This window comes from Larus michahellis, chromosome 9, assembly GCF_964199755.1.
Source record: "Larus michahellis chromosome 9, bLarMic1.1, whole genome shotgun sequence".
In the NCBI taxonomy this organism is placed as follows: domain Eukaryota; kingdom Metazoa; phylum Chordata; class Aves; order Charadriiformes; family Laridae; genus Larus; species Larus michahellis.
In genome coordinates, this window is record NC_133904.1 from 21,452,476 (window position 1) to 21,467,224 (window position 14,749).

The following is a 14,749-nucleotide window of genomic DNA, read 5'->3' on the forward strand; positions in this document are numbered from 1 at the left end:
GCCGTCAATCCCCATCCTGCCCCGCCCCGGCGATGCGCTACGGCCAATCGGAGCGCGGCGAAGCGACGCCACCCGACCAATGGGAGCGCGGTGCCCACGCTGTGATTGGCCCATTCTCCCGCGCATGCGCGCCACAGCGCTTGCCATGGTGAGGGCGCTGCGGCGGGGGCCGGTGCCATGGCGGCGGGGCCGTGCGGCCGGGCAGGCGGGATTCACCAAAACACGGCTTTTTCTTCTTAAAAACTGTAGAGGTTTATTTGCGAAAGCACGAAAAAAGCCTGGCGCACTGCCCGACCGGCGCTCCAGAAGCCTCGCTCAGCACATGCGGGAAAATCACCTCAGACGACGCGGAATCTGCCCGCGCAGGGGCTTCTTCTGGACTCCCATCGGTGAAGCCCCAAGCGGCCCGAGGCAGAAACCTCGCTTCTCCCCAGGTGCTCTGGGGACTTTACTCAGCACGAGCCCCAGCTTCGTCCTGTGCCCTGGGCGCCCATCGGTGACCTCCACAGAGAAAAGCCTGTTGGTCGAGAGGTTTTGGCCGGGATGTGGCCGAGACACCACAGAAGGTGCCTGACCTCGAAGAGGGTGTGAAACCAAAGGACGTGTCGCACGTGTTTGTTCTGCTGCAGCTGCTGACTTAGGCAGAAGACAGCAAAAAGTGGAACTTCTGGACCGCCCAGGACATGAAGTTAATCAGTGAAGCTGTTAACTACTCATTCATACTGCTCAGAGAAGAACACAGACAAATATTCCCACATGCTGACTGTGCGGCCACACAAATCTGGTATCGGCCTCCCCGCCGAATCGGGTAAACCGCCCGAGAGGAACTCGGGCAGAAACCGAGCCTCGTCTGCTGCCTTTGGTGAGGCCGGGGCGCCGGGAGCCATCGCCTCCTCCGCTCTAAAACGTGGCCAGCGGAGCGCGGGCAGCGCCGGGGGGAAGAGCCGGGCAACCTCGGCTGGGCAACAGCCACCTCCGAGGCGCCTCACGCCGCCCAACGGCTCCCTTCAGGTAGCTGTAGAGGGCAATGAGGTCTCCCCTCAGCCTCCTCTTCTCCAAGCTAAACATGCCCAGCTCCCTCAGCCTCTCCTCATATGACCTGGTCTCCAGACCCCTCACCAGCCTGGTAGCTCTCCTCTGGACACGCTCCAGCACTTCAACGTCCCTCTTGTACAGAGGGGCCCAGAACTGAACACAGCACTCGAGGTGAGGCCTCACCAGGGCCCGGTACAGAGGCACCATCGCTTCCCCGCTCCTGCTGGCCACGCTATTCCTGATACGGGCCAGAATGCTGTGGGCCTTCTTGGCCACCTGGGCACACTGCTGGCTCATGTTAAGCTGGCCGTCCACCAGCACCCCCAGGTCCTTTTCTGCCGGGCAGCTTTCCAGCCACTCTTCCCCAAGCCTGAAGCGTTGCTTGGGCTTGCTGTGACCGAAATGCAGGACCCGGCCCTTGGGTGCACTCAATGGCCTCATCCAGATCGTTGATAAAGACATTAAACAAAGCCAGCCCCAAAACTGAGCCCCGAGGGACACCACTGGTGACGGGCCGCCACAAGGCTTTCACCCCATTAATCACAACTCTCTGGGCACGGCCATCCAGCCAGTTTTTAACCCAGCAAAGAGTACGCTTGTCTATGCCATGATTCGCCAGCTTCTCCAGGAGAATGCTGTGGGGGACGGTGACAAAGGCCTTACCAAAGTCCAGACAGACAACGTCCACAGCCTTCCCCGCGCCCAGAAGGCAGGTCACGTCGTCACAGAAAGAGATCAGGTTGGTTAAGCAGGACCTCCCTTTCCTAAACCCATGCTGGCTGGCCCTGATCCCTTGAGTTTTACTTCCCAAGAAGTGGAAAATATGACTTTGTTGATAGAAGCACAGTTTATATGCATTACAGAAAAACGTCCTCACAGCCATTTAAAAAACAATACAAGGAAAAACTTAACTTTATTTAGCTTTATCTATAAAACAACGAGTTAAAAAGTTGCTATGACATTGAGAACATGATGCCAGAGATAATTATAAAACAGCAATGAATGCTAAAAAAAACATTAACATCACAAATACTAAGAACAGTCCCAGTCCTGGGGAGCCAGCTGTGCACAGTGTTCTTCCTCCAAGGAGTCCACCACCTTTCAAAAACAAAAAAAAAAACACAAAACAAAAAAACAAACCACAACCAAACAAAAAATAAGTTCAAAGGCATCGGGAAACAACCCCCCATTTTAAACATTTCCAACTTACTGGGAAGTAATTTACAGAAAGTAATTACAGAGGGAAAAAAATGGTCAGTGCTGATACGTTTTCTACAATCACACAATAGAGCACAAATGGGGAAAAAGCACTTCTCTTTACACGTACTCAGTTTTTAAAATCACGTCTACATTACCAGCCTTCAAAGTGCAAGCTACATATCTGCTGAATTAACTGAAGGCATAACAGGTGAGACGTAAGTTAAAATACCGCCACCAGTAGTTATACAACTAACCACGGATGCCAGTAGCCTACTTCAAACCCTGACCAACTTGGTGTTTTACTCCCTCCTGTGTGTTACCAGCCAAACACATATTCCATTGTTTAAAATGCCATACTTTCACCTTTCCTAGGAGATTCTCCGTCCAAAAACACCTAGAAGGCAGCGGGAAAGAGGAAGAGAGAAAACAGAATCAGCGATCACACAGTTAATTCTTTTTAAAATACACAGGGTTTTTTTCTTTTCCAAAGTGTTACTAGATTTTGACAAAATAGGTTTGAAAGATTTTCAAAACCTCTGGAATCACGTCAAGTCCTCAATCGCTTTATTTGATTCCTACTATCATCATTATTATCGTCATCACTACTGCTATTGTTATTATTATTTTTGAGACTGAACAGAGAGAGTTTGTACTTGAAACACATCTTGAAAGAAATGACAGGAGGAAAAGGTGAAGGCTAAGCTCACATTGAAGTGAACGTGCGTACAGCCTCATACAACTAAGAGGAGACAGCACACAGAAACACACGCTTCTGTTCCCCTTAACTTACCTGGTAGTCACTAGCGAAGGCTTTATATGGTGGTACGAGAGGTCTCATTGTGGGGAACCTTGTCGTATAATTTGCAGGCTGTACTGGTGTGCTGGCCACGGATTTTGTAGGTGGAGTGAAAACTGAAGACATCGGGGACGCAGAGCTTCTTGCAAAGTTTTCCATCACAGTCTTAAAAAGAGGCATGACATAATGTAAACAGATACTAAAAAGCTGTATTTCAACCCTTATTATCTAGAACTATTATCTAGGATCATTTGATAACGTATCTTCGCATCTCAAAGTCAGCAAAGACCACGGGTACATTGCCTGTCAGTACAGAGCACCACCAAGCATTTCCCCCACCGCAAGCATTGATACGTTGCATTATGCCATTGCGAAGCAGTGGAAGCTTGAAATCTCTTCCCTGCACGTACTCAGTGGCAGCCAAGTTTGAAAGAGTCGAGAGAAAATAGAAAAATTGTCAGACTTGCAGCAAGCCTCAAGCAGTATCTTTTTCTCAGGCCCAGCTGAACATACGTGGCACAACCACCTCTTTCTAAATACTTCTCAAAATCTTTGACCCGATCCCTACAGGAGCGACTCCAATCCTTTACCAACTTGCAGCTCTTGGCTCAGATTCAGTTTGCCACGGAGTTTCACTCAGTCCCCTTACCAAACGCTAGAAAGCGGTCAGAAGGCTCCGTTTCTGTAAGCTGGTGTTTAGAAGGGAATGCACGTCAAACGGAAGAGGCAGCGAGTGACTTGATGGGAACCACGAGTTCCCCAAGAGCCCAGAGGAAACAAGGTGGGAAATGACAACCAGCCTGGGGAGACCCAATTTGCCACATTTCAACTCAGCGGAGCAGAGCCTTCAACCAGCCTCAAGACAACAGGAATCCAGCAGCACATCTGGCAGGAGGTGGCTATCCAAAACACAGGATAGGAGTAGTCTCCAGTGGGGGCGGCAGCTCGCTCTGCTCAACACAGGGGGCACTGAGCCGGGCAACTAACTGCTCCTTTTAAATCAGAAGCCCAAGCACTCCTGTCAAAGCCATGCTATCTAGTTGCCAATTGCAAGGACGAGCTTTACAGACTAACGCCAAACCCACAAACGCATTGGTCTCCAGAATTCTCCCTTGCCTCCAAAAATACAGGTTAAGGATTATGGGCTTATTCATTGGTATTTGAAAGTGGACACACCGTGCACAAGAGACAGAAAATTCAAAGCAACAAAGACCAGAGACCTGACAATTACGTGTCTTGGATCGTTGCTTCTCGAGTTTCAGCTTTTGGGCAATTCAGTCATTGATACAAACTGGACGCCAAAACTGCAAAGAAGGTAAGAAGAGACCAGAAGCCCTACCAGAAGCCCGCACCTGTACGGTAACCAATGCAAAGGGTTGCAGGAATTCATGGGCAGAGCACTGTCGACGCCTAAAAACTAACAGCCCGTGATCAAATTAGCTTGAAATACAGCCAGCCCCACTCCAGCCACTATTGAAAAGAAAGGAACATGGTTTGGTGGGGGCAGGGTGACTTCCAAGCAGCACAGAACTTTCCAATCGTGAACCTTCTCGGCAGGAAATTTTGCCAAACGCTTATGTAAGGTAGGAGAGACTCTGCCCACAGAAGTTACGTTCCTAGGCTTTGCAATTCAAAACGGAAAAAATAGAAGACGTCGGGACAAATAAAGAGGAAGCCCAAAACCACAGTGCCTTCTACTTCAATAAAAACAACTGTTAACTTACTTTATCCGTACAGGGCTTGACACCAATCCTGATACATTCACCAAAAATTCTTCCATCTTTGCTTAAGGCTTTCCGGGCTTGAAGCTTAGACTGATAGCAAATATGCATCCAGTTTCCTGTGTCGGACACCTAGGTGAGATTAAGGGACAACTGTGACGCTCAGCCTTTTAAAGAACGAGCCAGAAGCTTTTCAGAAATTGATCTCAAGCTAAGACATACCACATGCTTTAATATGTTTCCATACTGAGCAAATCGTAGAAGAAGATAGGAAGCTGATGCTTGAGGAAATCTGAAACATGGGAGAAAATATGCAAAAAATTACAATGAGTAGTTTATGGAGTCTGGTGCTACAACAGAACCCTATGAAGGGTTTTCAGAAATCCAAAAGAGCCAAGGGCGTTCGTGCCATTTCAGAAGCAGCGACTTGAGGAATATTCTCAGCTAGGCTCTTTTACTTCACCACACCTCGATGGTTAGAAGGCTGCCTTTCTAACTTGAAAAAAAAAATAACAGGCAGCTTAAGTTCAGGTGCTTCACTAACATCGGTGCAGTTACTGGCTTTAACCACAGCTGTATTTCCGGCAGAACCTAGGAATGCCAGAAAAGAGCACGTCCAAGTACCTCTTTCCACACGTTGCCGAGATTTCAGCCCTGATTTTTCTAATACTTTGGAAATCCACTTACCCAAATACAGTTACCCATGCGGCATCCCATTGATCCTCTGACCTCTGGGAATCACCTCGAGTATAAAAAGGATCTGGCTGAGCAGGAGAAAGAGTCGTCTTCCTAGGCTGCCCAACGCTTGCAGGACCGAACATACTTGAAGCTGTCAAATTGAAATGGCATTCTTTCACAAATTACTTTTGCCAGACAGACAAGCTTAGGAGCCTACACGGAAAGAATCAAGTCAGTAGCAAGCATTTCATTTGCTTATGGAAGAGCCTGGGGGAGATTCACCTGCAGACACAGACAACCAGCAAATCAACCCGACCTTCACGTCTGCAAGCACGCTAGGAAATTTTATGACTCACACCCTAACTTTCCCCTTCAGCCCTGGACACCAGCAGCTGAACACAGACCCCAAACAGGAACAAGGCAGCACAATTAAGCTTAGCAAGAAGCCACAGGTTCATACAGAAGATAGGGAACTTTATGAAGATGGAAGAAGACCCATCCGTCTCAGTGGCTTCACTCAAGTACAACCACCTCTGTGCTCAGTTCAACAACACATTTTGAAGAAGGCGTAAGTAAAGTTGATTGCAATTCAGTCGCTCTCAGAGTGGAAAAGTATTTCACATCCACGTACCTTTTGCAAAGCTAGTAAAGAAAGATGCCACTCCTTCATAAATTAGCAAGGAGCTGATGCAGCAATGATTTTTGTCTATTGAGGAAAGCAGTAAGGGAGCCGATTATCTGTTTTGACAGGACATCTACCTGATCCAGGAGTTGATGGCACGCTTCCAACCAATGGGCTCTGTGTTACAGAAAAGCTGGCCTGCATTAAAACACAGAAAGCGTAACAAATCATTCTTACAGGTACACTTCTCGGATCAGCAGAGATCATTTCCAGGGAACTTAAGCACCAGACAAGAAGAGTAACTGTTTGCCTTAAGTTACTCCTGGCTTTTAAGACTAAGAACAGACGTTTCCACGTAGACTTAATACAAGACGACTAAAAGTTGTTCATGAAAAGTTATGTGACAATGTTTTTACATTCTGACATAGAGTCTAGCAGAGAGTCTGGACATCCAGGAGCCTCAACTCTTACGTTCTGGAATTTCCAGCTGATTACTCAGCCTTACAAGGTCTACAAGAAGAAAGCTTAGTTAGGCTTAGGGTGAGCTTTAGGTAACAGGATCTGAAAAAACCCTTACCTAACACCAATCCCGTATGCTTTGGGAAACCAAGTAGCTTTAGGTACTGACGCTCAGAAACTTATAGGTTAACTTCTTCAAAACAGGCATCTCACTGTTGCTGGAGTAGAGCAACTCACGCATTCACCTGCCTCCCGACGGAAAGGATGCCAGGATCACAAGTCACCAGCATCCGATTTTCACTGTCTAAAAGGCTTAGAAATCATGAGAGCATCACCCCCACTTGTAAGCCTCCGCACTCGCTTCCTTTTCCTCTCAACCACTGAGCGCAACTGCACTGAAGGAGTTATTTCTTTTTAACATAGAAGGATTTCAACATCCCAAACTATTTCAGTACATTTTTAGCCCGAACCATGGCATTTGGTAGGTACAAGATCAAACAAACTGGAGCACCAGGAGGCCTAGCGACATGCCTTCTGATAGCTGCTCATTTTTATTGGGGCTTTTTTAAATATCCTGTCCTTTAGGACAGTCGGGTTCCCTCCTTCCCAGAGAACTCAAACTTGCAGAATAAACTTTTCAGAAGGCAACACGCACACAAAAGACTGCTCATTCAGTGAGGCCTTCTCCTTGTATCAACAGAATCATGTTCACCAAAAAAGAACCAACTATCACTTGACTGCTCAGTTGAAGGAGGTAGCGGCGCTTATTGTTAGAATGACCTTCTAGAAATTTTACTGTTACTCTTTCAAAATCAACCCCACCTCCCGGCCCAAAGTTTGGTGAGATATCGCTCTCAGCGCAAAATTCCTCCTAGTTCAGGAAATGCCTCTAGTGCCCACAAAAAGAAAAGATAACACATATTTGGACCCTTCTGGCAATCAGCAGCCCAATACATTTACCGGAGGGTGAAAAGCTGCAACAAGACTGCATTTGTCATGGACAAAGCATAGCAGAGGCAGGATTTGCATTTGTCATTCTCTACAGTACCCAAACTCAAACCCAGTAGGAGACAGCTCCACCACTGCAGCTCGCGTTTGGGCCGCACAGGAACAGGCTCACCAAGCAACCAGACTACGCGACAGCATGAGCCGAAGAACCCACCAGGCATTCTGCTACGGCAGTTGATACAACTCAGTTAAAAGAATTCACTGAAGCAGGAAACTACCTCACGTCTTCCCCTACGAGCAGGCTGGTGTCTAAGCCACTTACTGGTATTCTTGAGCCTAGAGGTGTTGATCCAAGTCCAGGTCTAAAGCATTCGTCACGCAGGCTTCTGACTGGTGGAGCACCACTTCTATCTTTACCCTTAGGGACTTCTGGTAGTGAGGACGATAACCCTGCAATCAAAAGGAACAAATGAAGAGCCTGAGAAGTCTTGGAATTTTACTCTGCTGCTACTTGTTCTTGAAAGTTCAACAGGAATTTTGGCCAGGGAAGGCTGTTGATTCTTTCACTGGAGGCCTGCAAAACCATCTGGCCTACCAAACTCTTCAGGTTGGATTGTTCTATGTAAATATCGCACAGGTGTCACAACCTGCTTCCTTACACACGTATCAAGAATTAAACTGACTGAAAGACCTTGGCATATCTCTGAACATTTTGTATGTTTACCCCAAGGGGAAAAAAAAAAACAACAACCAACCAGAGAAACAAAAAACCCCAGAGACATCCAAGAACTGTTACAGTGTATTCTACAAAGCACTCTCCTCCCAGCAAGGTTTCCAGTTCCAGTGACATACTTAACCACCCCTTCTGGGAGGCCTGTGTTACCGTCTTCCTGGTTCCCTCTTGCCTCGAGTTGACACCCTGAGGCTGTAGTAAACCCTTTTAAAAACTACCAGGTGAAATTCACATGACTATTTTCAATTTCATGAATATTTCCCTCAGCGGCTTGTATTGGAGGCACCGGGGGGTGGCAGGGCAGACAAGATCGTCAAGCAGGAGAGCAGGAGACCACCAACCCTAGACTATCTCAAGTTGGAAGGGACCCATAGGGATCACGGAGTCCAATTCTGCTTGAAATTGAAAGACAGGAGTATCGACAATTATCTTGACCAAATTTTGACTTTCAGGACAAGTTTTCAGCACGCAACCAACTCTGACCTGCAAGTAGTGCCCAAAATTCCCACACGCTGACTGTGCGGCCGCGTAAATCTGGTACGGGCCGACCCACTGAATCGGGTAAAGCGCCCGTGAGGAACTCGGGCAGAAACCGAGCCTCGTCTCCTGCCTTGGGTGAGGCCGGGGCGCCGGGAGCCATCGCCTCGTCTGCTGCGCTAACTCCAACAGCCTCTAAAACGCGGCCAGCGGAGCGCGGGCAGCGCCGGGGGGAAGAGCCGGGCGACCTCGGCCGGGCAACCGCCACCCCCGAGGCGCCTCGCGCCGCCCAACGGCTCCGCGCGAGCCCAACGGCCGGCGGGAGCGGCGCGCGCGGGGCCCGGCGGCGCGGGGCAGAGGCGCAGGGGGCGCGGGGCCGGGAAGGGGCGGCGGCCCCGCGGCCAAGACGGCCGGGCCGGGCCGGGGGAAGCCTGTGCTGGGCCCGGAGGCGTCTGCACGGCCAAGGGCTTTCCCCGAGAAACAGACGGGGCTGCGCTGGCAGACCGCGTTCGGGTGTCGGGCCGGGGGGAGCCGCTCCTGCGGGCCGGGAGCCGACGAGCGAGGGGCGACCGGCGCTCCAGAAGCCTCGCTCAGCACACGCGGGAAAATCACCTCAGAAACCTCGGGATGATTTTTGTCTATTGAGGAAAGCAGTAACAAAGTCGATTATCTAGTTTCACAGGACATCTACCTGTTCCAGGAGGTGATGGCATACAGAAATGCAGAAGTCCAGAGCTCCCCGTCAAAATACCAGGGGAAAAGAGCCCATTACATTCAGTTGCCTCTCCTTTTAAACACGTGCAACAAATACCTAACTGCTTCAGTGCGCCTCGCCAAATGTACGCCACAGCTAATTAGCAGTGGCAGTTTTAAACGCTGCCAGTCAGTTTGTAAATGACACAGTTTCAGCTTTTTTTTAAAAAAGTTTCATTTAGCATAGAAAAATCAGCGAGATAAGAGATCCCTCCCAATGGTTTTACTCTCCAAGGTCGGGGGTGGGGGGGAGGAAATCAAATCCCCGGGGCTGCAATCCATAGGAACAGGGTTCTATGATATCTCCACTGTTACAACCGAGAGCACAAAGGCCGGCAAAGAAGTGCAAAGAGAGCGCCAAGTCTCGTTGCTCACGACTTCTATGGCCCAGTGCTTCATCTCTGAGGGCCCGCTCTGACGGGAGCTTCATAAAAAGGCAAGTGCCTTCAGTGAGAAACGGTTCTATTTTGGAAAATCTCTTTCCAACCAACATCAAAATGACACACCTTATGTTACGGACAAAGGACACCATGGAAGCAACCACTCGGCAAAACCACAGCAGGACTCACCCTCACTAGTTACGAGGCTGCTGATGCTTCGTGGAAAAGCAATTGGACCTCGATTGCTTTAGGACAGATGCCAGTATCTCAGTAAGGTTTCTCGAGTCCTGCTATAAGGTATCCTAAACACTGACTGAAAAGCATAAAGCTTTTATCAGGAACACAGAGCCTGCTTCTCCTGAACATCTGAAATCTCACAAACAGTTTCTTCCCCCTTTTAGTCCACAGTTATTTTCACAGCATCACTTAAGAGCAAGCACACAGAAAGAGAAGACGACTGTGCTTTCAGGAAGAGAAAGCAAATGCAGGGAAGTACGCCTTGCATGGGCCTAACGTGCGCCAGAACAGACCTTATATTATTTGTACTGTTTTGTTAAAATATTTCATACAAAAACTATAGAAGGAGAGCTGACGAAGCCCTCGTGTTAACTTCAAAGTCCACACTACCAGGACTTTCGGAAGAAAGCAGACACCCATCGCAGACGTACCTCGTACTCACAGAGCACTCCGGATCCTTTCCATCGGTCCTGCGCTGTCACCGCACAACAAAAGGGCAACCACGGAGAAACGCTGGCAGTTGACATTCTGCCGAGAGAGGAAAAAAAACCTTTAGCCCAAAGCTGGGTAGCAGTCCAAGGCCTCCTTCTTCCGTGGGGGTTTGCAGAGGCTGCAGCCGAGTGGAGGAAAAAGCATTGGGCACCATCTCTGGCACAGTAATTGATACCGGCCACTAGAGCTTGGCATTTTTTTGACTCGCTGGCAGCTTTACTTCCCCCAGAGCCACTTTCCCCAGCACACGCAGCTGACAGGCACAGACGCCTACGGACATTTTCTCGAGCCAAGCAGAGCCTAGGTCTCCTCACCCTATACGTCCTGAGCTGAATATTTTTCTTAAAGGGTGCAGCAACCACGTGTCCTTCCAAACTGCCTCCTTGCAACAAAGCAGCTGTTTTTCCCAGGCCGTTTCTCCAAACGGCCACGATCTTTTCAAACTGCCCTTGCGCCACCAAACCCGCGCAGGCTCCCTCCCAGCTTTTGGCTGCCCTTGGCTTTACCGGGCACACGCTCTATTCCCTCGCCCAACAGCAAAAGCAGGGCACGCTCTCAGACCAGAGCGCAACCCTGCGGGTGCCCGCGCACGCCCGGCTGCTTTGGCGAGGAGCCCCCGAGCGTCCCCGACAGCGCAGGCTGCACGCCCAAGCTCAGCTTCACCCGCACCCCTTTCAGAGGATGCGCAACTTGCCATTCGCTTCCTGACATGGCTGCTCTTCCTTCAGAAATTCCACTTGGAGCCAACATTTTCACAACGGGTTCAAGCAGTTACCTTCCTGCAATTACCAGCACTTTTACACAGACAAGTCACTTAACTGCTCTTCTAAAATTACCCGACTGAAAGTCACAGCCCTGAAAGAGGAGGGAAAAAGACAAGGAGAGCTCAGGCAGCAGCAGAGCTCTGCAGGCTGCCACCTGCAGTCAACATCGCACTCTCTTTTTGAAAGCACACACACACACACACACACACACACGCCCCCCCAAAAACTCACATCCCCACAAAACAAACAAACAAAAACCCCAGGACCTTGTGTCTTCCCCTCTCTCAGCAGACTGTCTCCTCAGAGCGTGACGTGCAGACCATCTGTACCCCGAGGACATTTGCCCGCAAGCAATATGTGTCCAGAAACGGCCCAGATCTCCACGAGTTGTGTCATTTTGGGGGGTTTCGTTATCATAACTCAATTGCATGGAGGGGCACGTTTGAGAGGAAACTCATTAACTTTTAAACGTAGCCTCTCCTTGGGCAAAAAAACTTGTTGGAGACGGTTGTGGGGAGCGCTGGGGAACTACCGAGGGCCCGGCCCCGCGTCCCTGCGGGGCGGCACCAGCTCGGCCCGGCCGCCGCTCGAGGACCGCCGCTCCGGGTTTCATTGCTCCGGCATCGCCAGCAGCGCACCCCAACCCCTCCCGGCCGAAGGGACCCCGCGGGAAGCCGGGCCCAGCCAGCCCCCTCCGACACCACAGTGACCACGCAGGCTCCCCGTGCCCCCCTCACGTCCCCCCGTCTCGCCTCGGGACCCCGCCGCCCCCTGCCTCACCTTGACGAGGTCCCGATGCTTCACGACGTGCTCGCCGCGGCCCCGGACCGGACCGCGACGACCCGCCCGCCAGGACCCGCTTTCCCCACGGGCCCCTCCGCGCCCGCTTCCACCTGCCCGCCATTTTCCCCACGCCCCCTTCCCTTCCGGCCCGCCGCCGACGGCCCGCCCACGCCGCGCGCCCATTGGCCATCGCCCACTCCGCTCCTAGGCAGCTGGGCTCCAGTGGTCGTCAATCCTCGCCGTCAATCCCCATCCTGCCCCGCCCCGGCGATGCGCTACGGCCAATCGGAGCGCGGCGAAGCGACGCCACCCGACCAATGGGAGCGCGGTGCCCGCGCTGTGATTGGCCCATTCTCCCGCGCATGCGCGCCACAGCGCTTGCCATGGTGAGGGCGCTGCGGCGGGGGCCGGTGCCATGGCGGCGGGGCCGTGCGGCCGGGCAGGCGGGATTCACCAAAACACGGCTTTTTCTTCTTAAAAACTGTAGAGGTTTATTTGCGAAAGCACGAAAAAAGCCTGGCGCACTGCCCGACCGGCGCTCCAGAAGCCTCGCTCAGCACATGCGGGAAAATCACCTCAGACGACGCGGAATCTGCCCGCGCAGGGGCTTCTTCTGGACTCCCATCGGTGAAGCCCCAAGCGGCCCGAGGCAGAAACCTCGCTTCTCCCCAGGTGCTCTGGGGACTTTACTCAGCACGAGCCCCAGCTTCGTCCTGTGCCCTGGGCGCCCATCGGTGACCTCCACAGAGAAAAGCCTGTTGGTCGAGAGGTTTTGGCCGGGATGTGGCCGAGACACCACAGAAGGTGCCTGACCTCGAAGAGGGTGTGAAACCAAAGGACGTGTCGCACGTGTTTGTTCTGCTGCAGCTGCTGACTTAGGCAGAAGACAGCAAAAAGTGGAACTTCTGGACCGCCCAGGACATGAAGTTAATCAGTGAAGCTGTTAACTACTCATTCATACTGCTCAGAGAAGAACACAGACAAATATTCCCACATTGCTGACTGTGCGGCCACACAAATCTGGTATCGGCCTCCCCGATAGACAACGTCCACAGCCTTCCCCCCGCCCAGAAGGCAGGTCACGTCGTCACAGAAAGAGATCAGGTTGGTTAAGCAGGACCTCCCTTTCCTAAACCCATGCTGGCTGGCCCTGATCCCTTGAGTTTTACTTCCCAAGAAGTGGAAAATATGACTTTGTTGATAGAAGCACAGTTTATATGCATTACAGAAAAACGTCCTCACAGCCATTTAAAAAACAATACAAGGAAAAACTTAACTTTATTTAGCTTTATCTATAAAACAACGAGTTAAAAAGTTGCTATGACATTGAGAACATGATGCCAGAGATAATTATAAAACAGCAATGAATGCTAAAAAAAACATTAACATCACAAATACTAAGAACAGTCCCAGTCCTGGGGAGCCAGCTGTGCACAGTGTTCTTCCTCCAAGGAGTCCACCACCTTTCAAAAACAAAAAAAAAACACAAAACAAAAAAACAAACCACAACCAAACAAAAAATAAGTTCAAAGGCATCGGGAAACAACCCCCCATTTTAAACATTTCCAACTTACTGGGAAGTAATTTACAGAAAGTAATTACAGAGGGAAAAAAATGGTCAGTGCTGATACGTTTTCTACAATCACACAATAGAGCACAAATGGGGAAAAAGCACTTCTCTTTACACCTACTCAGTTTTTAAAATCACGTCTACATTACCAGCCTTCAAAGTGCAAGCTACATATCTGCTGAATTAACTGAAGGCATAACAGGTGAGACGTAAGTTAAAATACCGCCACCAGTAGTTATACAACTAACCACGGATGCCAGTAGCCTACTTCAAACCCTGACCAACTTGGTGTTTTACTCCCTCCTGTGTGTTACCAGCCAAACACATATTCCATTGTTTAAAATGCCATACTTTCACCTTTCCTAGGAGATTCTCCGTCCAAAAACACCTAGAAGGCAGCGGGAAAGAGGAAGAGAGAAAACAGAATCAGCGATCACACAGTTAATTCTTTTTAAAATACACAGGGTTTTTTTCTTTTCCAAAGTGTTACTAGATTTTGACAAAATAGGTTTGAAAGATTTTCAAAACCTCTGGAATCACGTCAAGTCCTCAATCGCTTTATTTGATTCCTACTATCATCATTATTATCGTCATCACTACTGCTATTGTTATTATTATTTTTGAGACTGAACAGAGAGAGTTTGTACTTGAAACACATCTTGAAAGAAATGACAGGAGGAAAAGGTGAAGGCTAAGCTCACATTGAAGTGAACGTGCGTACAGCCTCATACAACTAAGAGGAGACAGCACACAGAAACACACGCTTCTGTTCCCCTTAACTTACCTGGTAGTCACTAGCGAAGGCTTTATATGGTGGTACGAGAGGTCTCATTGTGGGGAACCTTGTCGTATAATTTGCAGGCTGTACTGGTGTGCTGGCCACGGATTTTGTAGGTGGAGTGAAAACTGAAGACATCGGGGACGCAGAGCTTCTTGCAAAGTTTTCCATCACAGTCTTAAAAAGAGGCATGACATAATGTAAACAGATACTAAAAAGCTGTATTTCAACCCTTATTATCTAGAACTATTATCTAGGATCATTTGATAACGTATCTTCGCATCTCAAAGTCAGCAAAGACCACGGGTACATTGCCTGTCAGT

General features: G+C 49.8%; 1 protein-coding gene across 6 annotated transcripts; it reads right to left on the reverse strand.

Annotated features, from left to right (window-relative positions):
- Window positions 1-1,917: 1,917 nt before the first annotated feature.
- Window positions 1,918-12,237, reverse strand: LOC141748618 (nucleoporin NUP35-like). 6 transcript variants are annotated; one of them, XM_074600992.1, is made up of 11 exons: window positions 12,076-12,237; window positions 11,226-11,310; window positions 10,471-10,567; window positions 7,782-7,909; window positions 6,190-6,250; window positions 5,440-5,581; window positions 4,975-5,044; window positions 4,756-4,884; window positions 3,026-3,196; window positions 2,599-2,629; window positions 1,918-2,133 (listed from the first exon to the last, which is right to left on the reverse strand). In XM_074600992.1, exons 6-11 carry the CDS (start codon window positions 5,571-5,573, stop codon window positions 2,021-2,023), a joined length of 648 nt encoding a protein of 215 aa, XP_074457093.1. In that variant the 5' UTR covers window positions 5,574-5,581; window positions 6,190-6,250; window positions 7,782-7,909; window positions 10,471-10,567; window positions 11,226-11,310; window positions 12,076-12,237; the 3' UTR covers window positions 1,918-2,020. The 6 variants fall into 6 exon arrangements, with proteins under 6 accessions (XP_074457093.1, XP_074457091.1, XP_074457090.1 ...); XM_074600990.1 differs by having other exon boundaries at window positions 11,226-11,386; window positions 12,076-12,228; XM_074600989.1 differs by lacking the exon at window positions 11,226-11,310.
- Between the last annotated feature and the right edge of the window lie 2,512 nt (window positions 12,238-14,749).